The sequence below is a fragment of the Onychomys torridus genome, chromosome 7 (assembly GCF_903995425.1).
Source record: "Onychomys torridus chromosome 7, mOncTor1.1, whole genome shotgun sequence".
Classification (NCBI taxonomy): Eukaryota; Metazoa; Chordata; class Mammalia; order Rodentia; family Cricetidae; genus Onychomys; species Onychomys torridus.
This window is the reverse complement of record NC_050449.1, coordinates 17,643,869-17,668,950: the sequence shown is the minus strand read 5'-3', so window position 1 is coordinate 17,668,950 and position 25,082 is coordinate 17,643,869. Positions and strand designations below refer to the sequence as shown.

General features: G+C 38.0%; 1 protein-coding gene across 4 annotated transcripts in view; it reads right to left on the bottom strand.

Moving 5' to 3' along the window:
• Bbs9 (Bardet-Biedl syndrome 9) overlaps positions 1-25,082 on the bottom strand; it is a 427,340-nt gene that overhangs the window by 225,895 nt on the left and 176,363 nt on the right. For 3 of the 4 annotated variants that reach the window (XM_036194269.1, XM_036194272.1, XM_036194270.1), the window contains exons 10-16: positions 23,568-23,644; positions 20,128-20,181; positions 14,958-15,060; positions 13,167-13,271; positions 11,187-11,201; positions 4,379-4,519; positions 576-671 (exon numbers count right to left, since the gene is read on the bottom strand). In XM_036194269.1, coding sequence (XP_036050162.1) covers positions 576-671; positions 4,379-4,519; positions 11,187-11,201; positions 13,167-13,271; positions 14,958-15,060; positions 20,128-20,181; positions 23,568-23,644 — 591 coding nt within the window. The remainder of the gene's footprint in view (positions 1-575; positions 672-4,378; positions 4,520-11,186; positions 11,202-13,166; positions 13,272-14,957; positions 15,061-20,127; positions 20,182-23,567; positions 23,645-25,082) is intronic. The other variant, XM_036194271.1, reaches the window with a different exon arrangement.

Genomic DNA, 25,082 nt, shown 5'->3' with positions numbered 1-25,082 from the left:
CTTAATCAGAAAAGTCACAAGTTCAAACCCAGGATGTGGAGAAATCTGTCTGAAGAAACATTTAAAAAATTAATATATACATAAACATGCAAAAAAGAAACCTAAGAAACCTAATTCTATTTTTAAGAGTTCTTAAAACCCAAATCACTGTATATGTATCTTAAAACCATTCTAAATTTTTGTTTGTTTGTTTTTGTTTTGTTTTGTTTTTTGAGACAGGGTTTCTCTGTGTAGCTTTTCGCCTTTCCTGGAACTCACTTGGTAGACCAGGCTGGCCTCAAACTCACAGAGATCCACCTGCCTCTGCCTCCTGAGTGCTGGGATTAAAGGCATGCACCACTAACACCTGGCCCATTTTAAATTTTTAAAATTCCTTTCAAACCCTCTTCATCGCCAAATCTACAACTATATGTCTCTAATATAATCTAGTCTTTACCACTCTCATATCTTATAGTCATGGTCCTTGTCTGTCTATACCTAGCTAAACATCACCTGCACCCTTTGCAAAGTTCTTGGTGTGGTACAGTGTCCTATGCCAAACATTCCAACAACAGTAGCAGCACAGTTCTACTTACGAGAAGTTCTGGAAGCAAGAAGAGTAACTCGAGAGCCGCCTAAGAGACGAAAGCCCATGACATTCACCTGATCATCATCTGACTGATTGGCAAAGTCTACAAAGAAAAGGGAAAATAATCATCTACTTAATCACAAAATTCACTAATACTTGAAATAGGAAGCTTAGTTGGGTAAGTTTTACATTATTAATATTTAAAATGCATGTTTGAATTATATTAGTTGATCTTCACAGCAGCTCCCAGTTGCTCAAATTCTGCCTCATACTAACACTCTGGAATGATTTCATTTTCCTTATTTTATTTTTCATAGATGAGCACAGGTGTGAAGCTGAACATGCACAGGATAAACCTAAGAAACAATGTCATTCCAGAAAGCAAAGAAAACATCTGCAATTTGCAGATATCTAGGAAGATGTATGAGCCAACTTCAGAAGACTATCACAGACATAGTGGTGAATGTCAATTACCCCATGTGCACAGCAGGAAGAACCCTGATGTGAGGCCAGCCTAGGCAACAGAGAGACTCTATCCCCAAGAAGACAGGGGGAGAGGCTGAGATTAACAGAGAATAAATATGATGAGTGTTGAAACAGAAAATTGTAGTAAAACTTGAAATGTTTAAAAGGTTTTGTTTATCTTGATACCAAAACAAAACCAAATTGTCCCTATTGGAGGATTCCAGAGAATCTACTACATTCACTTTATACTAAATATAGACACTTCCCTTATTATGAAGGGATTGGATTCCAATAACCCTATCATAAATTTAAAGTTCATCAAGTCAAAACACACTTATTACATCCACCCTTCAAACATCATAAGTTAGCCTCACCTGCAATTGACTGTCTCCAAAACGTTTATATTCACTGAGTTGAGGAAAATCATGTAATGTAAAATCATTCTAGGCCTTGAAGAAATCAATTTCACACTAAATTTCAAAATGTTTCAAAGTATTCTTAACCTTTAACCTATTAGCCCCACTTTCAGACCTTCATCCAAGAAATGATCATAAATTTGAAATAGTTTTTTGTGAGGATATCACAAGAATACAATGTAAATATCTAAAAATAGAATATGAGTCTGATAATTTCATGGTGTCCATTTATAATAAAACACCATGTAACAAAGTCAGAAGCGAAAATATTTATAAAGATGTTTCTAAAAATATTTAAAATGCCTCTATGGGAGGGGTATATGCTTATAAAAACTATTTTAGCAACATTACTAGAAAATAGAGAAATAGGTGTTCCTGGACAGCAAATTATTAGCTAGTTCTTTGTGTAAACTTATCTATTTTTTAAACTTCTCATCTATTTGTAATGAAAGGTAAAATCACTCCACATATGCCCTATATTTCTTCACAAAAGAGTAGATAAACAATTAGGAAGAAACATAGATTTAAAATTATTTCTCCTTTATTTACTGAGGGTGATGTTAGAATTACTTTAACAATTACATGGCTCTATCATGTTCATTGTATTTAAAATAAAAAATACATATTGCATGTATACAATCTTGGGGAAAACAGCTTTTAATAAAGCAAGTAAAAGGCTGACAGGCATGATACTCCTACAATATCAACAAAATAGGCTCCAAACCAGTAGAAAAGTGGGGGCCACCAAGCTTTTTAAATATGTAGTCTACATTGTATCTTAACAAGATAAACTCCCTGGTTAACAGCCTACGTTATTCAATCTCTAGTTGAGCTCTGTTTATGCTAATAAAGGTCAACATCTCAGAATCCAGTACTTAAACAGTATCAACAGCATCAATAAATTTGTTATTGTTCCACATAAAATTTCCAACTATGTGCTCATGGCAGTTTACGCAATCCAAGGAAATAATTTTTTTAAAGCGCTATGCTACAAAAGGAATGATTCCTCATGCATTTTTACAGTCTAGATTTGTTACAAAAAATGGAGAGGAAGGAAGAAAAGGTAGGGAGAAAGGAGAAAAACAAAAGGAAGGAAACCATAAAAAACCAACTGCTTGGGACTGGAAAGATGGCTCAGAGAGAGCTGCTCTTCCAGAGGTCCTGAGTTCAATTCCCAGCAACCACATGGTGGCTCACAACCATCTGTAATGAGATCTGGTGCCCTCTTCTGGCCTGCAGTCAGAACAACACTGTATACATAAAAAATTAAAAAAACAACTACTATGTGTCCACGAGCTCAATTCAAAATTAAGACTTGAATGGTTATTTTTTAAAAATGCTTTTTTTTTCATGGCAATATATAAATGAAGGTTTTAAAGCCTGTGTCCTGGCTGGGTGTGGTGGTGCACACCTTTAATCCCAGCACTCTGGAGGCAGAGGCAGGAGGATCTCTCTGAGTTCAAGGCCAGCCTGCTCTACAGAGTGAGTTCCAGGACAGGTAGAGTTACACAGTGAGACCTTATCCCAAAATAAAAACCAAAGTAAATAAGCCCTACTCTTTAAGAGTAACAAATCAGAAGCATTTTATATAATAACACAAAGGGATGACTTACTACAAATTTCTCAGTTTTGTGGGAAATAGTCTGGATTCTAAAAATCACACCTCAAACACAAAAGTAAGAATACACCTCACAGTGAACAGGGTTGACTTTTAATAAAGTACTTGAGAAGGCTGTTCAACTCTCAGATTTCTTTTCATTCCATGCCATCACCAAGAACATGGATAGAGCAGAAGAGGCAGAAAGATTCTAAGAGCTTGGGGTGATGGATAGCTCCAAGGAAACAGTGTCTTCCAGACACAACGGGACAGAAGCATGCATGAACTCACAGAGACTGTGCAGCATGCACAAGGTCGATACAGGCTTAAGCCAGATGGGTCCCGGCAGTAAGAGGGGGAGGGGACAAGGGCTCCCGCCACAACCAAGGAGCTCTCTGCAACCTGAGACGGCTGACAAAGGGAAAATCAATGTTGTCCAAAGCAGTGTCACTGAGTACATGAACTACACTCCAGGGCTGTCCCCATGCCCAGTTGACCAACACAGAGCAAACTAACTGATGAGTTTCTGGGTTCGGTTTTGGTTTTGGTGGGGGAGCTCTTTGCTTCATTCTGCTTTGGCATTTTGTTTGTGTTTGTTTCTTGTATCTTTTGCTAGTTTGGTTATCAATTCTGTGGTTTTATGGATTTTTGCAAGGGAGGGAGACAGTAAAATTGCATGGGTTGGGTGTTGCAGAGGATCAGGAAGAAAGTGAGAGAAGGGAAAATCATGATCAAAATATAGTGCTTGAAAAGAAATCATAAGAAAACCAAAAGCGGGCAGGTGTCTATTCCCAAGCCTGAGTACAATGCTGTGCAAGCTGGCCAAAGCTGCAGTTCTTCTAAGGCATTCAGAAATCACCCCCGCATACTCAGCAGTGTGCTGTGGGATGTTCTGTGTGCTCAAGTCCAAGACTCGAAGGCCTCTCAGCAACCACAGCATCTGCTCCTCAGGCTGCTGTAGACAGTCCTGAGGAGCAGTCTACGGTGAGACAACCCTCAGAAGTGACAGTGATGAGGAACTACTCTGACTACTAAGAATGGGATATATCCAAAGGTCTACAGTAACACTTAACAAGAAATATTTATATTTCAAGCCAAAACTTCTGACCTAGAAAAGAATCATTTATTGTTTTATATCTGAACACTGAAGCAAAATAATGATTATAAAAATGTTAATAAAACATAGAAAGTGTACCATCATTTTACTGACTAAGCTGGGCAGGCGCATGGGAAGGGGGCGGGTCCTCACCCTACAGGTACACCTGCTGCTGGAGCATTCCACACGGAACCCCAGCACTCCCAGCTCCCCACGGAGTATACCCCAAGTCCTACCTGGAAAGAGGCTGGGCAGACCGACAGGAGGTTTGTTGGTGTCGATAGTCAGTTTGTGGCTTGCAGTTTTTGAAGGCTGACCTGGTAGGCAAATTAGTTTCAGGGGAAGTCTAAATTTACATTGGATAACCCGAGGAATTCCTGAAATCACAAAAAAATTAAAACTGTAGATCTGAGTTGGACAAACATCTGGGTAGAAAGAATGTGTATTCTGAGCAGGAGCACTGATAGGCCTGCTCCCTGCCTCTCCGTTTAACTCAAGCCAAGTAACTGGTGAACACTAGTGGCACTCACATCTATCTATCTATCTATCCATTCATCATTCATTCATTCATTTTAGTGGGAAAGAGGTGGGGGAGGGGAGGGAGACAGATAAAATGCAAGTAAATGAACAGAAATAAAAAAATATACTGAGTGAGGTAACCCAGGAAGACAAACACTGTGTGTTTTCTCTTATTTGTGGACCTGAGTTCTGAATCTTTCAGTGTGATATATAACCCAAGGTAACTGCAGATGCAAGGAAAGGGAAAGGAAGCCATAGATTGGTAGAGCACAGAGGGGAACAGGGGTCTAGAAGAGGAGACTGCATGGCACCGTTGCTACAAAGGGAAAACTGAGCAAACCAGGAAGGAAGACGTACCTAGGGGAGCGGAAACACAGAGAGAGGAAGGAAGAGGGGTAAATTACACTGAAGGTGCTTGAGAAAGCCGTGGGAAATCCTATTTTATATTCAATTAAAATTACATATAATATATGTAAATGTACTTGTATGACCCGGCATAAAAACACAGACTATCTACCAAAACGCCAAGTGCCTGGCATGGGAAGACCTCTTTCAGGTTGTTGCAAGAATCCCCAAGATATCCAGTCTATTGCCACTGCCCCGGTTGTCTCCCAGATAAAGGACTTGGAGGAATCTAGCTGGAACTGACCTGGAAGCCTCCTCCTGAGGACTAGGTCTTAGAGCATGGGAAGGAGCAATGCAAGCTGCCCAGAGAATAAAGGCATCAAGAGTCCTACAGAGGCGCAATGCCTACAAACCACAAAAACGGCCAGAAAAGGAAGGTATGCTATAAGGTACAATAGTGGCGCTTATGTCCTGGGAGTAACCAACAGCCATCTCATCGGACTTACAGCTGCTTAGCTGAAAGGAATTCCTAGCTGGTATTGTAAGCTTCACCAACTACCTGTGTCTGGTAAGGCCATGAAATCAGGAGAACCTACGGCTGCCATTCTTCTACACCAGTATAACTTCTAAGTGCATTTTAAATACTGTCAACAGGCAAGTGTGGTTCTCCCCACTCAATGAAGCTTCCTTTTGCAGCTGGTAGAGGTCATTACAGAAAGCCACAATTTGTGAAAATGCAAAGAACAGCTGAACATAGAGTGCCTGTCCCCAGTTAACACATAAGCAATACCATGCCTACACCTAGGCTCAGAGAACATCACAGAAGAGGAAATGGGAAGACTGAGGGCCAAAGGACCAGGATGTCTGCTGTGACACAGTCTTCTTTAAAACATTATAAAGTGAAAATTTGGGGGCTGGAGATTTTCAAAAAGAGGACATCAAACAGAAAGGGAAGTGTGGGGAGGAAGAAGTGGATCTGGGGAGGGTGGGGGGAAGGGCAGGAGTGAGTATAATCAAAATACATTGAATGAAATGCTTAAAGAATTGATTAAAATATTTTAAAGAGTTAAAATAAGCATAGGTGTGCGGTCTATCTTTAAGCAGGATATTTTTAAAAATCACTCCATTTAGACACCATGAAAACCATTCAATTACTGAGACAATTCTTAAAGATTTTCAAAGCCCTAGCCACAGCCTACAGCTTTCAGTTAAAATGAGCAAAGAACACTCAGTTTCCATGAGACTCTGTATTATTATATTATTATTATGTCTCAAATTGGTCGACCCAAGACATTCTAAATCCTTAGATATTTTTACATATTGAGGATTCAAATTATATTATCTATTTTCAATAAATTATTACTATGAAAGTACAATGTACATGACATTTTATGAAGTTCATGACAATTTTACACATTAATATTGAAAATGTTACTTAGGAAAAGTAGGTTTTATTACAATTTCACATTATAATTTTAAGTTCTAATTTTTATAACTCAAGCCTAGTATTTAATGGTAAATGTTGTCAGTATTCATACAGGTAGAGTTAAGCAGGTAACTGAATAATTTAATTAAATTAATTTAATAACAAAGCTGAATAATTTCATTCTCAAAATTATTTTAAATCACTTTTCATTCTTTTTGTAAAACAACCAAGAATAAAACTAAATTTATAAGGTTGTTTATAAATCTAAAAATCAGTATTTTAACCTTGAGCTTTCTCTCTTTTCATTCTAGGATTCTGTTTCTGACAAGATAATATGAAAGTTTGGGGCAAAACATAGAAATCAGTATCTTACTGAAGTCCTGTACAAAAATGGAAAACTCAAAATGTCTACCCTACTTAGTGCGTTCATAAACTAATCTCTTCATTTCTCTGTGGGGGAATCAGTGAGAGCTTTAAAACAGTAAAAGCAGAAGCAGTTAAAATATAGCCTTGAAATTAGAAACATAGTTTGTAATGATGACTGAGTTGGGGCTGAATCCCCATGGACGATGGAGATGTTTTGTCTTCCTTCCTCCTAGGACAGTGAGGGAACATCAGCAATGCGGAGCCTGCTGGTGAAGGAGGGAGTCAAGTGCTTCTTCAGAACACATGGGGCATACCTCTTCTCAACACATCTATTACTCATCAGTTCTTACCCAGCTCGGATTTGGTTCAAAACCAACAGATGTTAAATTTACTTCTGGAATCCTAGAATGGTGTGTGTTCAGAAAAGTCCCTAGGTATCACTTCTTGATGTTCTGTGAGGATCTTAGAGGAATATGTGTTTGTACTCAATAATGATGACACTTTTTGAGTCAAAATATTATGGTAACACATTCTAAGATACTTTCCAAGCCACAACTATCAATTTCACCATACATAAACAATTACAAAGTGCTTCTTGAGTAACTTTAAGGAAATTCCCATATATTACATACATCCCCAAATTATTAAAATGAAGCCTTAAATTGGTTTCTATTATAATAGATAATGAAGCCTTAAATAGGTTTCTATTACAACCCCAGTTAACAGATACAGTGTGGAAAGAACAAAACTTACTTCTATCTCTTTAATTTTAAATGGATAGTACAACAAAAATGCTTTAACTTCTGACTACTCTATACACAACGAATACAATCTTATACATACACTTTCAACTAAATTCTAAGTTAACTGTTCAAACCAAATACATGAAACCTTACTTGAAGAAAAACAAAAGAAAAATTAAAATAAAGTGTTACTCTTGGAACAGTTCTGAACCTGGTTGAAAAAGCCTAATTGGTCCTAACTCTTTGTACCAAAGTACTGATATATACTTTCAACTAAATCTAAGTTAACTGTTCAAACAAACTTTCTTCAATAAATGTGTCATGGCCTCTACACCATTTGCACCAGGTACATGGACTCATGATTTTAAAATTAGGGATGATCAACAACACTGGCTTTATTTTAAACTGAAGAAACTGGTGAGAATACAGGAGATCAGGAATGGAAACAAGCTGGAGAGATGGCTCAGTGTGTGCACACTTATAATAAAGAAAACAGGGAGCTGGAGAGATGGCTCAGAGGTTAAGAGCACTAGCTGCTCTTCCAGAGGTCCTGAGTTCAGTTCCCAGCAACCTCATGGTGGCTCACAACCATCTGTAATGAGATCTGGTGCCCTCTTTTGGCCTGCAGGCAAACATGCAGGCAGAACACTGTACACATAATAAATAAATATCTTTTAAAAAGAAGAAGAAAAGGGGGGCTAGAGAAATGGATCCATGGTTAAGAGAACTTGCTGCTCTTCCAGAGGACCCATGTCTGACCTCCAGCACTCATATGGTGAGTCACATCAATCTGTAACTCCAGTTCAAGGGGATGTGATGCCCTCTTCTGGCCCCTTTGGGTACCAGGAACAGGCATGGTATGCATACATACGCGCAGGCAAAACATCCATGCACATAAAATAAAAGGATTTTTTCAAGGAAAGAATTGCCTGGATTAATAGACTTTTCAAGCCTTGCGTGGTAGCACATACTGTAATCCCAGCTTTTGGAATCTAGAGGCAGAAGGGTAAAAAGTTCAAGGTCATCCTTAGCTATGTATCGACCTTGAGACCAGCCAGGGCTACATGAAACCTTGCTTCAAGAGAAAAAGAAAAATTAAAATAAAGACCATTTCACTGTTGCTCTTGGAACAGTTCTGAACCTGATTGAAAAGTCTAATTGGTCCGAACTCTTTGTGCCCCCAGTGATACCTCCTTTCTGCTGTTGGCAAAAACTGTCTACCTAGTTGGCTAACTCAACTCTGCAATCTAAGCTAAGAAAAGAAGGGTTCATCATTCATTTGATTCCAATATCAACCTAGTCATCCATCAGTCTGACTTTGCTGTATAGGATCTAGAATCTTTAAGCAAATTGAATCACCTCTCTTTCATATGCTTCCCTTCCCATAACCTACTAGAGGAAATGGATAGTAACAACTACTATGATGCAATTAATCACAAAGCCATTTGTCAATCAGAGAGAAAAGTTACACTAAAACCACTCCTGAATGATTAATTTTCCAGTACCAAAAAGTGCTTGAAAAATAAAATGGACATTGTGTGTGTGTGTGTGTGTGTGTGTGTGTGTGTGTGTGTGTGTGCGCGCGCGCGCGCGCGCGCACGCGCACGCGTACTCAAACAGGACAGCCACATCTATAAATGAGACTTCTATAGAAGACCTGTGAATGCTTTGCAAGGCTGCTGGAGTCATTCCTCACTGCAAACAGGAAGTCCAGAAGCAGCAGCAATTTCTGGTAGCCAGGACTTCCTGACCCCTCCTGTAGTGACTGGTAACATACTGTACTTCGCCTAGTCACGTTTTACTCTGCCCATGGCATGTAACTTTAATGCAGAAATGATGGAGGCTGACTCCTATGAGACCACATAAACCTCACTTCCTTTTTCTGACACGGGAAACCAGAATTGCTTTTCTGCAACAAGGCCTGGACAGACCAAGACAAGAAAATGGATCTGTCTGTGAAATACAAAGCGTGTGTGTGAGTGAGATCTGAGTGACAGCATATTGGGGCTTCTGACTACTACGTACAGTTGTGTATTTCACCCCTGCTCCCTTGCATTTAATAATAATTTAAACCACATCAAAAGAAATTACTGAAAATCAAGATCACCTATATATTGAAATATGGAAATCTCCATTCTGATTGATAGTTTTCATGGTCTGAGCTGAGTTTATGATAAAAGGGGTAAATATCTTTCAGCAACAACCTTTACCTACTCTTTTAAACTTAACCACTTGAATAAGAATACGGTAATTTTCAAAATTTAAATGAAAATTGTATTAGCTACATACACTCTGGAGGATTAGAATTTAAATAGTAATAGTTTTAGTTCAACTAAATTTTAATTCATCAAGTAAGTTTCATATTACTAAGTTACAAATCTATACTATTATTAAGACATTGCTCATATAAATATATGATTGCCTTTAGATCAATGCTATTACAAGCTATATGACTCAAACTGTTGGCATCATCAGTTTGCTGGGTGTAGTGGCGCACACCTTTAATCCCAGCACTCAGGAGGCAGAGGCAGGTGAACCTCTGTGAATTTGAGGCTAGCATGGTCTACATAGTAAGCTCTAGGAAAGCCAGGGCTATCTAGAGAGATCCCATCTAAAAAAAGAAAGAAAAAGAAAAAGATTGTGTTAACAAAATATTGCTGTTTTAACAGTGGTTTAACTATATCTAACTACTACTAGTTGGTAGATATTATTATCTAAAACTTGTCTTAAGGTAACTTTAATAAAGATAATCTGCTGTGTTAAATCTATATAACTTAAGAGGAAAGTAAATTAGGAGATATTAATGTCTGTTGTGCTACCCGATAGTCTACAATTCAAGATGAGGCATGTATTTCCACCCTTAAAGAGATCACAGCTATTGGGAAACCTAAGAAACAAAGGTGAACTTGGCAGAGCCTGGACATGGGTGCACTATGGCAAAGTGACTAACAACACTGACTCAGGCAAGTTCAGCCTGGCCAGACCAACCCTTTAGAAATCCCGAATGAGACAAGAGACAGTTGTGTAGTAGTTCACATAGTATTCTTAACAGACACAGGTTGGTTTATTTGAGCACGTAGAAGAACATTTAAAATTAACTGGCATGGACATTTTTAATTCTCTATTCTTTAATGTGGGTAAAATAATCTAATAATGAACATGTACTACGGACTTTCAGCAAAAATTTGCCAATGACATTTTTGATGTTCCTCAACAAAGGCATTCCAGGGCTTGAGAGATGGCTCAGCAGTTAAGAGCACAGCTGTTCTTCCAGAGGAATCAAGTCCCCCACACCAAGCAGTTCCCATCTACCTATAACTCCAGCTGCAAGGGATGCAACCCCTCTTCCAGACCCAAGGATACCCACACTCACACATGCACATACACCCACCAACACACACACGAATACAAGTGAAAGCCAATCTTTTTTTTTTAAGTCACCCTGTTCTTACCCTTCACCTCATTTGTAATGAGGATCCTCTTGAAACAGATACACTGCCCTTCACAGCAAGGCTGAGACATCACCCTAAAGAAGTCTGTTACAATGTAAGCTAATGTAAAGGGTTGATCATGGTGTAATGCCCATTGAGTTTAACAACAAATTTGAGCCTGATAATTCATTTTCCCCTTTATCCTTTAACTTACCATCAGGATTTCGATCTATCCATAAGAAGCAATGCAAAAGACAGTGAGAGAGAAAGAATGCAAACTAATTATCTGTGCTCAAGCTACAAGACAATTGATACACATCTGGTTAAAATATAATTTAAATGTACAGAAATAGCACATACACCCAAACAAAGAAAACAAAAGCCTTATTTGAAGAGAAAACCCGAAGTAAATGAAATTCAACAATGTGTTTGTGCCTCTGTTCTCAAAAGTACATGAGAATGGACCCCCAGTATAAATGTGGTTAAAAAAGCAACTCACTATGCAAGTGACATGAAGAATACCAAGTGGGAAGGCAGAGTGAAAATGTAAAAGCATAAGGCAACATTTCCAGTCAGTCCTTCTTGAAATAATTGTCATAGATACTACTCTGGAACAATGTTCATTCAGGTTTTGAGGATTCTCCTCTTGTTCTTATTTTACATACTTCTTATGTTCATTTATAACTAGCTGTGAACCAAATAATGTCTAGATATTCTAAATTCTATCTATAAGAAAGTAAATGGGACCAAAATGGTAAACGCAACTGCAGGCCACAGAGCCAATGGCTGATTTCACAGTATCTAAATGCAGTTTGAGTGTGCTGTCCACAAGGCATTAACCATTTCCCCTTTTTTTCAACCAGTATCACTACTTTTCCTTGAATATTAATGAAAAAATTGTACAAATTAAGACATCAGCCATCTCTATAATCAGCTATGCAATACTGTAACTGATTACTCAGATGTTAAAGGATCTAGAGGTAGCAGTCAAATATTTCTCATTTCTGTGTCTCAGACCTCAAAGTAAAAATAACATTCAAATCCTTGACAGTCTTTTCGGAAATCACCACAAGGTCTGCCCTCCTTCAATCCTTCCTCAAGTTTTCAGTTTTCATGAAGTCAACTCTGCACAAACATAAAGGTGAGTGAGTATACAGCCCCAAGTGTGAGAATTTGAGAAACAAATAAAGTGATCACTGCTGGGTAAAAAGAAATATGGAGACTATTTAAATCCAAGTACTCCACAAAGTAAATAAAACTAAATTTTTTAAAAATACAACTAAGCTCCAAAATTATATCAGTGCATCAAGAACTTCCAGTGGATAAACAGGAAGATTCACCAAGGAGAACACAGTCATGAAAGGTAAACTGAGCATAAAATATGGAGACTTGGGTTTTTAAAAACTGTATGACTTTTTAACTGGAAAAATAAGCCTTAAAACTGTCCAGAAATGTTCTTAAAACACAAATATAAAATTGCTGCAATATCTGATTACCAGCTCTACTACACTGAAACACCTTTTAAAGAGTTACCCACTAATTTTTATTTTCTAACAACCAAAAGATATCAAAGTGTTACTATGAAATAATTACCACACAAGAAAGGCAAAGACGATCATACCAAAGTCAACTAAGTTCAAGTTTGTAACAGGATAATCACTCCTAGACTAGAGAGAACCTAATCATGCCTATTAAGAACAATCTAATGATATCTAATATCTTGTATGCTAATTTTTAAAATAAAAATTTTAAATCTAAAAAAAAAAAAAAAAAACTAACTTAAACTCCAGATGAAAATGTAACAGGTCTGTTCCTAATACTCTAACATGGAAGGTAAGGAGTTTTATTTAGTAGTTAAAAAACTATCTAAAATTGAATAGTGGCTAATATTATAGTAACCTACACTTTTTTCACTAATTCATACCAGCTCTTTTAATTTAAATAAATGAAGCATGATCTAGAGAACACTTTTCTAGTGCTAATAAAAAAACATCATATTTGCTATTAAGTGAAAGAGGACAGTACACACAGAAACACACTGTCATTAACACAGCACATGGAAATATTTGGAATGATAATTCATGGAGTTGCAGTAGAAAAGAACATTCTTCAATGGTATTCTTTTCTATGTTAAACACTTAAGTCACTTAACTTAAATTTGGTTTATAAGGTAGCAAATCACTGTATATTTTACCTGTTGGTCTGGAATAAGAAACAACCACATTTCCTTCTAATTCAGATGGTACGTAACTTCTCTTCAGGTAAACAGAAAATGCTACTATGCTGGTCATATCTGGAACTATAGGGAATATGAAAGTAATACGTAAGTTATAGGATAGATGCAATTATTAACAATAACTAAACTTTTTATAGCATTTACTACATGCCAGGTACTTCAAAAAGCACTTTAAACAGCCAATCATATGTTCCTCACAGAAAACTATACGGCAGTGCCATTATCACTCCATTTTTTAATTATGAGGTTTCCAGAATACAGAGGTAAGGACCAAGGTTACGTGATTACTGTGAACCCCAAAACTAACTCCACACAAAGCATCTCGCACTCCTCAACCCTGCATCTCTTTCCCTGGGTCAACAGGCAGAGAAAATGGGGGGAACAAAAAGGTCCCAAAAACCTGGGGAGACAGTACTCTGTGCTGACTAGAACAAATCTGAATGGACTGGACACAGATGTCGTTAGCAGCTTTACAGACTGTCCTGTCCTCCTGTGTTGGTGCATGGGCTGCCAAACATTATTACAGCGCCTTTAGAGTTTACCTAGAACAAAAAGTTCTTCATAATAGTTTTTAGAAAGATAAATGGGACAACAAGAAGGCTCAGCACATAAGGCACTTGCCGCCACATCCAAAATCTGAGTTCTAACTCCAGCAATCACATTGTAGGAAAGAACTCTCTCTTGCAAGTTGACCTCTGACCTCTAGACATGGCAAGCACATACACATGGGCACACACAAACACAAAATAAATGTTAAAAATTAAAACAATAATGTGTAAAAGAAAACTCAAGAAAAAATTTTAAAACTTCTAAAAAAGATAAATTGGAGGTACCACTTAAAACAAACACCTGGAATCCCAGCACTCTATGAGTTCAAGGTCAACTGATCTACACAGTGAGTTCTAGGACAGCCAGGGCTACACAGAGACAGTCTTTCAAAAAAAATTTTTTGAAAGAAAATTTTAAAAATTAACTAAGAGATCACTCTCACAGGACTGATGGCAACTTATAAGAGGTTACGTGGAATTCTATACGAAGAACCCTTAATAATCACCATTTATGACATGTTTACTATTTTATGTTATTAGATACTTCATTTTCTAACTACATCTTCAAAACAATCTTGTTACAGAGATGTTACTACTCTCTGCTTACCAGTTAAAGTAGCAGGCTCTAAGTAGTTACTGAAATAGTTTACCAAAATTATACATCAAGTAGTATGGGAGTTAAAATTCAAACATGGACAAATCTCAAGCCAGTACTCTGTCTTCCAATTCACTGTTGGAAGTGTTGCTGATTACAGATGTCACTACGGAAACACCATTCAATAAAGACTTCCAGGGCTGAGGACACAGCTCAGCTGATAGAGTTCTGACCTTGTACACATGAAGCTTCAATCACTAGCAACACACACACACACACACACACACACACGCACGCACGCACGCACACACACACACACACGCACGCACACACACACACACACACACACACACACACACGCACACCAACACAGAGTGAAAGACACACCCAGAGAGAGAGAAAGAAGTCTTCTAAATTCTAGTATTCAAATACAATAACAAATATACAGCTAGTTAAGAAATATACTTAGAAATTCATAATCTAAAAATACGTGGTACATGGTGGGGAAGTGTCTGTGAGACAATGCCACCACCTCTTTCCCAGGAAGACCTCAGTGCTCCTCAAAAACCTCACCCCACAGTAGACATAGGACAAACAAGAGCTTACCCGTGAAGTCAAAGGTAAACTGATCATTGGTCGCTACTAACGGTGGCTGCACATAGACTGACAATTTGACTTTTGGCAACACCACTCGATTCTGCAGGGAAATCTAAGGACACACAAATTATTAATAATATTAAATTCCACTTTATTCAAGTTGACAAACTACTACAACCAACTAAAAATCATTAACAAATAATTAGGAAACCTGGTAAAACATGAGTAGTTTTATAACAGTTCACAGCAAAAAATTCATAATGGCTAAAGAGTACAAATAAGCCAAACGTCCATCTCAATGGGCAATCAAAGCAACATTCAGCAAAAGTAAATGAAGCTGACACATAAACTATGGAAAATAGTATATTGAGTTTAAAAAGGCTAATCACAAAGAATTGCATACAGTATAATTCTATTTACATAAAATGTATAGCTCCCCTTCCCCTGCAAGGTTCAGGAACCACTTCAGCAGAGGGAACAAAATGCTTTAAGAACCAGAGATAGGGAAAACTGAAGCAAAACAGTGTCTTTGGACATGGCGGGACCACTGCACCCATGAACTCATGGCAGGTGTGGTTACCTACACACGACCTGAATAAGACCAAGCCAGTCAACACTCCAATATGGAGAGGCAAGGGGCTCACAAGGTTCCACCCCTAGTTCAGGAGAAATAGACTATTAATGACTTCTGAGGCATGGAGAGACAATTTTCCTTAGGGATGTAAGTTAACCATGCTCTGGTGGATGGCCCCAGATCCCTGAGTATATGGGCAGTACAAACTGAACTTGGTGACCTTTAAAAAACAAAGACCACAGAAGTTATGGGTTGGCAAGGATCAGGGAGGACTTAGGGATAAGAGGAGGTAAATATGATCAATCTATTCTATATAAAATCCTCCATGAATTAATAAAAATATTATATTAAAAAAGTTATCTGTTATATAGACAAACCCTAGCTCCAAAAAAAACTCCAAAAAACTTTATTTAAATTTTCAATAAAGTAAATAGAACAGACAACCTCTACAAAAAATTATATAGATTGGCGCTTGCTTCAAAATAAAAGAGATGTGGGACAATCAATGGCTATTGTCATTTCTTTTAAGGGGTCCAATGTTCCAAAATTAGATAGGGGTATGGCTGGCCAAATCTGCAAAGATTCTACCAATCACTGTGAGCCGTATAATTATAGTGATGTCTGAAAGTATCAGAGAGAGAAAACAGTTGTTCTCATCTGTATTGAAAAACTGTATAATAGCATGAATGTGTTTGTTCTTTCCTTAAACACACTCATACTATTGTGGATTATTTATCTTATTTAGTATCAGTATACTTATTTTTACAAACAGCAATTATTCTGATAACTTCCTAGCTTACATGGATTTAGTTTCACCCTAGAGCATATCAAAGCACTGCATTTTCTTCTGTGGCTAATCACAAAATCACTATGACATAACCAGTCCTAGACACCATCAAAGAATAAGGGTGTTAACTACTCCTGAGGGGTCAAAATTCCAAACGGCTCATCTTACTTGGTGATGCTAAGAAATTCTATTCCTATAAAACAAAAAGCTAAGATCTGTAGGATAATAGTTAGCCCAGAAGAAGGAATGGGGACCGGAGGCCAGGATGTCTCACTCTCGCCTGAAGAGGGTGTTGGTAGCAACATCAGACCCGAGCATCTTCACTGGAGTACAGTGCCATGTGTCAGTGAGGGCATCAGAGAAGGAAACACCTGCTGTGCATGGGTATCTTCTTTCTTTGGTTCTGATTTCTTCCAAGTCTCAGCCTCTTGGAATTGTCTGTGTGAGATGACTTCTTCTAACTATTAATAGACAGCCAATCACCAGTCTGTGCGGTGGGGTCACTCAGAATATCTGGAGACAAACTCAAGTGCTGAGATTTTTACACCTCCTTGGGTGACCCTGATATACAGCCTGGAATCAGTGGTTGGTTAAAAGTGATTCTTCCTTTGCTACAGAGCAGTTCAGTCTAGTTAGTAGATCCGACCATATGAGGTAGACACACACCATTATTAACTGACATAATACAATGATGCCTTTATTATGAAGAAAACTAGTTTTGATCTGTTGCTTATGTAAAAGGCATGCATCACTTGTCCCTCAATTACACAAATATATTAATGTAAAATATACAAAAATGTATCTACAAACATAATATGCATACAACTAAAGTCAGTAAATGTTATGTATTGATTTTAAGTGACATATTCTAAACAACCTAAAAATAATCCAAACAAAAATGTTTTGAGATGTAATGTTTTTAAGAGAAAACTACTGGGGCAAATACATATGATACACAGAGCAAATAAACAATGTATCCTGGAATTTTATGATAAAACCCTGCTAATGCACAAGGCACCTGGCACACCAGAAACAAAACTTCCTCAGTGATGTCTGGCCATTTGGACAAAACACTCAAGGTGATTGTGGCAAAAAAAGAAGCTGTGTAGGTGGCACACATAAGCATCTTTCAGGTGGCTAACTAGACCAGTCAGTTAACAGGACACAATTAAGTATTCTTCCATTAACAACAACACAATGTCCTCTGCATACATATAATTAAATGTAATAGCCGTAGTGACTTTCTATATTCATAAAGCATGCTCGTGAGTGATTTGTGTGTCTTATCTCTCATAATCTTCACAGCTGTGTGAAATAAGGACTATCACACAGCATCCTACAAGACAGAAAACTATAGTGCCAAGAGCTGAGGAGTTCTTCCTGAAGCCACTAATTAAAAGGGAGAGAAACGTAACTGAACTGCTCTCTGCCAAAAGCCAGGGCCGGGCCTTCAAACAGCAGTGTTTAAATCACAACTTTATAAATAAAAAGGTTCCCATTTTACACTTCAGAAGTTAGTGCAGAGAAAGCAAACAACATGCCCAACCCCACTGAAGCCGTGGGTACTAGAGGGCTGCAAACTACCCTCAGGAGCATCATGTGAGCATGAGAGACAACTCCCTGAAGTAATAACAAACTGTTTGGAAAGGGGCAGACATCCTGACTCTGCTGGCATACTGGTGGAGGCTTAGCCAGCAATCACACAATCTCACATTGTTACAGGGTGTCATCTGGTTAGATGAACAACCGTGATAGCTCCTACATCAGATTTATTGAATCCAACAATGGTCTAGGCACTTTCAAAGCACAAATCAAAGAGATATGACAAAAATAACTACATTAACAAAGAATAGTTGTTTTTGAGCCAAAAAGTGAATTAAAGACTTGGCTAAATCATAAACCTCATATTTTAAAAGGAAAATAATTGTAGAATATTAGGGATAAAATATAGAACATTAATACAAGAACTTTCCATGCCATTTTCTGATTCTAAAGAAATAAAATATAATCCTTAGGAAATATAATACCAAATGTTTACCCTACGTATATAAATACGACTGCCAGGCCAGGTATGAATAAGCACTCTGCCTGTTGCCTGGAACAGATGGTCACGCATCATGCACACATACTCAAGGTAGCCACATCTTCATTCATTTGGAACGGATGGAAAAACTTTCTCAATTAACTGGATTTATTATGATGGAAACTTTACTGGGTATATATCTTGGCTGCTGCTATTATAAAAGGCCATAAGGAGAGATTTACAGCAGAAATTTGTACAGAGACTATCAGATAGGATCAGAAAATCATACTGTCTGCTGTGTAAGTCCGGCCCGTGACATGTGACATTGCATGCCATTGTCTCTCCTCTTCTTTTATCATGGCAACGAGAAGAATTGTGACCGAGGCATAGTCAGGATAGCTAATGAAGAGAATTTTCCAGAACTCATGTCATCACTTCAAGGTATAAATGAAAGCCTAGGAAACGTGTGGGAGGGAAAGGTGTGTTCACTAATAGCAGTACCTCCTGTTGGAAGGTGAGGGTGGGGACATGTACGCTGTTATCTGCTTTGGGCACAGGACTTCTTGTGGCAATGTAGTGAGAACCTTGACAGTCACACGCCTGTGTCTGAACAATGCCATTACACAGATCTAAAACAGCTTCCCTACACAAACATATAGGTCATTCCTGCACCTCTGCTGTTACTTCTTTCTCAAGTGTTTGATTTCTTGCCATTAATGCCTTTCCAGAAGAGTCTGTGATTGGGGCGGGGTAGGGTGGCTGGAGAAAGACCACCCTTGTTTCCAATGGCAAGGATCCAGAAACATTAGCTTAGGAAACTGTTGTAAGACTGGGCTCCCTTCAGCCTTACCAAAGATCTCCACACTTGGGCCACCCGCTGGGCCAGTGTAAGCGAACACAATTGCTAAAGCCTCCTACCTTGTCAAGCTTCTCCAAGGACAGCAAGCTAAAATCTGAGGGAACAGAAAGTCGGCCAAGTTTTGACTAAGTGAATCGCCAAGATCCACAACTTTTCCTGGCTTCTAAGGTCTGGACAGTGATAAATATTTTCAGCTTAATAACGTGCTGACTGATTACCACACTTTAAGTGCCTTAAGAACATTCCACATTTGAGTTCTAGCTCTGAAACTCTTCAGTGACAATACTGAAACTCTTAACCAAAACTACATCATTCATGTTCTATTTTTCCAGGACTATCAATTTGTCATTACTCTACTTTATAGCTTCTTCATTTCATATTTTCTTGCCATAAATGCATCCATTTAAAGCTAATGTCATAGAGGATAAATGCCTGAGAATTCTTTTAAACATATATGTAATCATAATAAAAGAATGATTTTCTTAATATACATGTATGTCTCCAATATCCCTTCACAATCCATACATGATGCTACAGTGACTGGCTAATAACCGGTAATAACACAATTTCTTTATAAGACTTATAAAGACTTAAGTCTTATAAAGAAAACTTATTAAGTGACAAACTTTATAAGACTTTTAAGTCTTATAAAGGAAACTTATTTCTAGAAAAAGGAGCCCAGGTCATGCTATGTTCTTAAACAAGGAAAGAGAAAAGCCTAACACTTTTTTGTGCATATATGATTTTTTTCTATAAGTGTAATTATAACTTTTATAGTTGAAGGGATCAACAAAGGTTTTCTATTTGCTACCGAGATCGAAGAAAACTCCAGATTTTAAGCATGTATTTTACATGGCAGTAAACTTGAGGAAAGCAGCAGGGACCAGAGGAATGGCATACACAGCCTGCCCACTGTCGTCTAAAAGTGATACCTACCTTCACTGTGATGGACGGAACAGAGTCAGCTCCAACTTCAGCATTAGTAGCTTGCTGCAAACACAGAATTGAGAAAAGTTTTCCTACTGATTTCAACAGCATTGGAACTGAGTGAATATATTGGGTGCAACAGACATTCTCCACCGCCACGCAGAAAGCTAACTGAAGAGTTCATCACACAATAGTCTAAGAGTCCGTAGGGTGTTTTGGAAATGTTCATGTAGAAAATCATGAACAGTATTTAAAATCCACTCATCAAAAAGGGAAGAAGAGTTAGAAAAGCTAGTTCACTTGAATGCTGAAAATATTAATGCTACTAACTAGTTCTTTATATTATATGGACAAATCTCTCCTTGCAATTCCCATAGAAACATTATACTATACCATTATGTGAAAAGCATGCTTTGTTCAGGTTAATAATTTGTACCTGAGACATGTAATTAATGATATACTGAGTAACCTTACACCTGGAAACTAAACATGGAAGTACATTTTCTTGAACTACTACATTTCATGAAAGAGTTCATTGGGTAATCTATCACCATTAGCTGGGTTGCTTGGTCCTACTGCTTAAAGAACTTCTAGCAAAATAGAGTAAGGAAAATATTTCCTTATAATGTTATACAATGTGAGGGGAAAATACTCACTCTATAATAGAATAAGACCAAGAGGGAATATATTTGCTAACAATATGCATATGGAATCCTGTGGAACAACTGAGATTATAATGACTATGCACAGTGAATAAATCAGATATATTATATATTTTGTTTGGATTTTTATACAAAAAAAAACACTAACTACTTCTAAATAGAGATCATTATGATGCCATGGGCATCTGAAGAATTAAGAGCTGAGAAATTCACATTCTACTTCCAGCTCCACAGGAAGTCCTATTTGGACCCTGATAAAGCTATAAAGCTGTTCCCTGAGGAAGATAAGACCATGGTGCTCATCTCCACTGCAGAAGATCCTATTCCAATAGAAAAATTTACTTCTGTTTCTGAGATTTGCACTTTCATAATAATGATTCAAAAAATATTAATTCAAGCTTTCTGCTCTAGTACTATGTTACCTAAAGCCAGGAAATAACTTCACATTTGCCCACAGATCTAGCAGGAAACATCTATTTCCTTTTCAACCCATGTCTAAACACCTAGGCATTTCAAGAACAGCACTATCTGGGGAACATGAAATCATAGCAGAGAAATGACTGTAAGAAGACATCATGACTCCACAGCCACATAAACGGCTGGGCTAATTCATTCCAGCGAAGTAAGTATGATAGTCTAAAAACAGTTCTTAGAAAGGAAAAATACCAGCTAAGGCCATGCAGAGAAACTCTGTCTTTAAAAAAAAAAAAAAATACAGGGTTGGGGATTTAGCTCAGTGGTAGAGCGTTTGCCTAGCAAGCGCAAGGCTCTGGGTTCGATCCTCAGCTTCCAAAAAAAAAAAAAATAATACAATAAGACAGAGAAAATGAATCAGATAATATCACAAGACAGGAAATGAATCAGGAAATACAGCAAGACAAAGGAAATGAAGCAGGAAGTACAGCAAGACAGGGGAAATTAATCAGGAAGTACAGCAAGACAAAGGAAATGAAGCAGGAAGTACAGCAGGACAAAGGAAATGAAGCAAGAAGTACAGCAAGACAGGGGAAATTAATCAGGAAGACAGAAATAAAACAGGAAGTACAGTAAAACAGGAAAAGCAGCAAGAAAGAGACATGAAGGAAGAAGAAACAGCACTCAAAGTTACCAATCAGGGAACACATATTAAAATGTAGAGTCCGAAATGTTCATAAAGACAAAGAGAATTCCTCACTCCAAATAGCCTGTTTCAGAGAGCCTAGAAACAATTCTACAAGTTGCCCGTCATAGTGGAAAGGAGTCATTTCCACAGTAAGAAAATGTGTGAACATTTGTCAGCTAACTAAGCTCGCCTCCCACTATACTCTTCAGGTAGGGTGAAAACGGTGTCTGCTGAAGGGCAAACCTTCACACAGAGCCTCTACTGTGCGAGTGAGCTGGGTCAATGTTTCTTTCATATTATGTTCCTGCCACTTTTAAGTGCACCTAATGTACTATACCATAGCAACATTAACATGGTTTGTACCATAATTTGAGTTGGCTGGTTATACAAAAGTTAATCTTTGAAGGCTCTGACAACCACTTGCTATATTATGCTATGATACTTAAATAGCAAACACATTTCCAAGGCAAAATTACATGATGATATCAACTCTAAATGCAGAAAATGTCCAAGTTCAGTCACTTAACTGATCAAGTTTGGACAGAGATACATATACACTTAATGAATTCCATACAAACCTCAAGCAATGAGACATGATTACACTCACAAAAGTGTTCCGTGGAAGAGTAAACAAGGACATGGAGCAATAGTCCCTTTCAGCCTTCCTGTTTCTCCATTTTAATCAGTCACAGAGCAAACAGATACAGAGCACCCAACACACAGCCGGTCCGCAGCACACGGCAGTGAGCAAGATGAGTAGAGGGTGTGAGGAGAGGAGGTGGTAGTGATGTTGGAAATAGAAAAATGTGATTGATGATGATGGCAGCGGTGACAACTCGACAAAGCAGATTCCAGCAGCAGGAAAGACAATTCCTGGACCCACTATCCATGTATACTACACTCTTGCCCTCGTTACTACTGGGACATATGAAAGACTACAAACCATCAAACCTGGATCGGGACCACTCAGAAGCATTACCTCATTAAACCTATTTTATTCCAGAGTTACTTATTTTTACTTAATGTGGGGGTGAGTGTTTTGCCTGTTTGTATATAATGGTGCCCACAGAGGCCAGAAGAGGGCATCAGATCCCTGGAAATGGGAGTTAAAGATAGTAATAAGCTGCCAGTTGGGTGATGAGAACCAAACGTGGATCTTCTGAAAAGGCAGTCATGCTCCTAATCACTGAACCATCTCTCCAGCCTCATCTCATCCACTTTCTAAAAGATGGACAGGGACAGGTTCAGTAACACAGTACTGAGAAGGTTAAGGAACTTTCTGCCCCTCACCTCTCACTCCTTTTAAAAACAAATCCTGCCAAGACACTAAGAAAACAGAGATGGTTGTCATCTAGAACAGTGAGTGGTTCTCAATCCCTGAGGGGTCAAAATCTAACATCCTTTTACAGAGTCACATATCAGACAGCCTGCATATCAGACATTTACATTACAATTCATAGCAGTAGCAAAATTACAGTTATGAAATAGCAAAGAAACAATTTTATGGTTGGGGGTCACCACAGCATGAGGAACTGTATTAAAGGGCCACAGTATCAAGAAGGTGGAGAACCACCAGTCTAGAAAGTAACAAACTCCGAAATGTGCTATCATCACATAAGTTCCTACCAAGAAGCCTAGAATTTAAATCAATTTGAGCACAATTCAAAATACATAAATATACCTACAGATACAGAATCGAGGCCAGAGGAGACTATTGCAGACACTTTCAAGTCTTCTTCTCTGTCAGTTATGGGCCAAACACCTGTAATTAAAAAATACATCTAATCATAAAGTAAAATGTGCTGTGTTTATATCAAAAACCAAATTGTAAATGCTCATGAGTTAAAATACAATGAATTATAGAATTAAAAGTTTATGCTAATTCTTTCCTCAATAACATGTTGAACAAAAATTGTCTTCCTCCAGTACTAAGTACTGAGCCAATAAGCACCCAGTACTGAGAATTGTAGTTTTTCCCTGTTAGTGAAAGCCTGAATTAGTACAACCCATTGGAAAGTAAGTTGGTTATGACTATCATGACACAAAATGTAAATAAAGATCCTCTGACTTAACAATTCCACACCCAAGAGCTTATCATGCACAGGCATGCCCAAGGAGGGTCTCTGTTATTAATAATCAATTAAAGATGAAACAACTTAAATATCTATGTATCTTCATAAGAAGATGATTAAATAAAATATGCAATATCCACATTATCCAGTGGTCCAGAGCAGTAAGGATTTCATAAACCCATGTGAACTGACATGAAAGGACTCAGATATACTTCTTAATATTTTAAATTGTAAGATGTATAATCTAACATGAACATATCTGTGTAAAAGGTGTAAATAAGGCTTAATATTTTTAAGAAATATTCAAAACTCCAGATCTCTGAGTTTAAAGCCAGCCTGATCTACAGAATGAGATACAGGACAAGCACCAAAACTACACAGGGAAACCCTGTCTTGAAAAACCAAAAAGAAAGAAAAGAAAGAAGGGAGGGAGGGAGGGAGGAAGGAAGGAAGGAAGGAAGGAAGGAAGGAAGGAAGGAAGGAAGGAAGGATGGAAAGATTCAAAACTCAATAAGACTTATTGTCAAAGACTGGAACTAGGTTCTAGGGTCAAAAAGACTTGCTTTCCACACTTATCCTTTTAGTAATGTCTAAACTATTTTATCACATACATATGCCATATATTCATACATATACCACATACATTTGCCACATACACACATATATACACCACATATAAATACATATACCACATACATAGGCTACATGCACATACATATACCACAGACATACATATACATATGGTTTAGCTAAGGTTTGACTGTGTCCCTCAAAGGCTATCTCTTTGAAGGCTAATCTCGGGATCTGTAGGGCTAAAGAGTGGCAGCATCTTTAAAGGTGAGGTTTGGTATGAAGTCCTTCAGTTACTGAGGGCACTGCCCATGGAAGAAACTGATGCAGCATTCCTGTGACCCCAGTTAGTTCTGACAAGAGGCTTGTTAGGAACAGGGCAAACCTAGCCCCTCCCTTCCTCCTGTGTCCCTGGTTTATGATGCACAGTTTCCCTTACACATACTTCTGTGTCCACCTCGCCATTTCTCCTAAGTACTACTAAACACAAGCCAGTCTTGGCTTCATGCCCTTGAATCTCTCATAACCGCCAACTAAGGAAAACTTTCCTTCACAAAT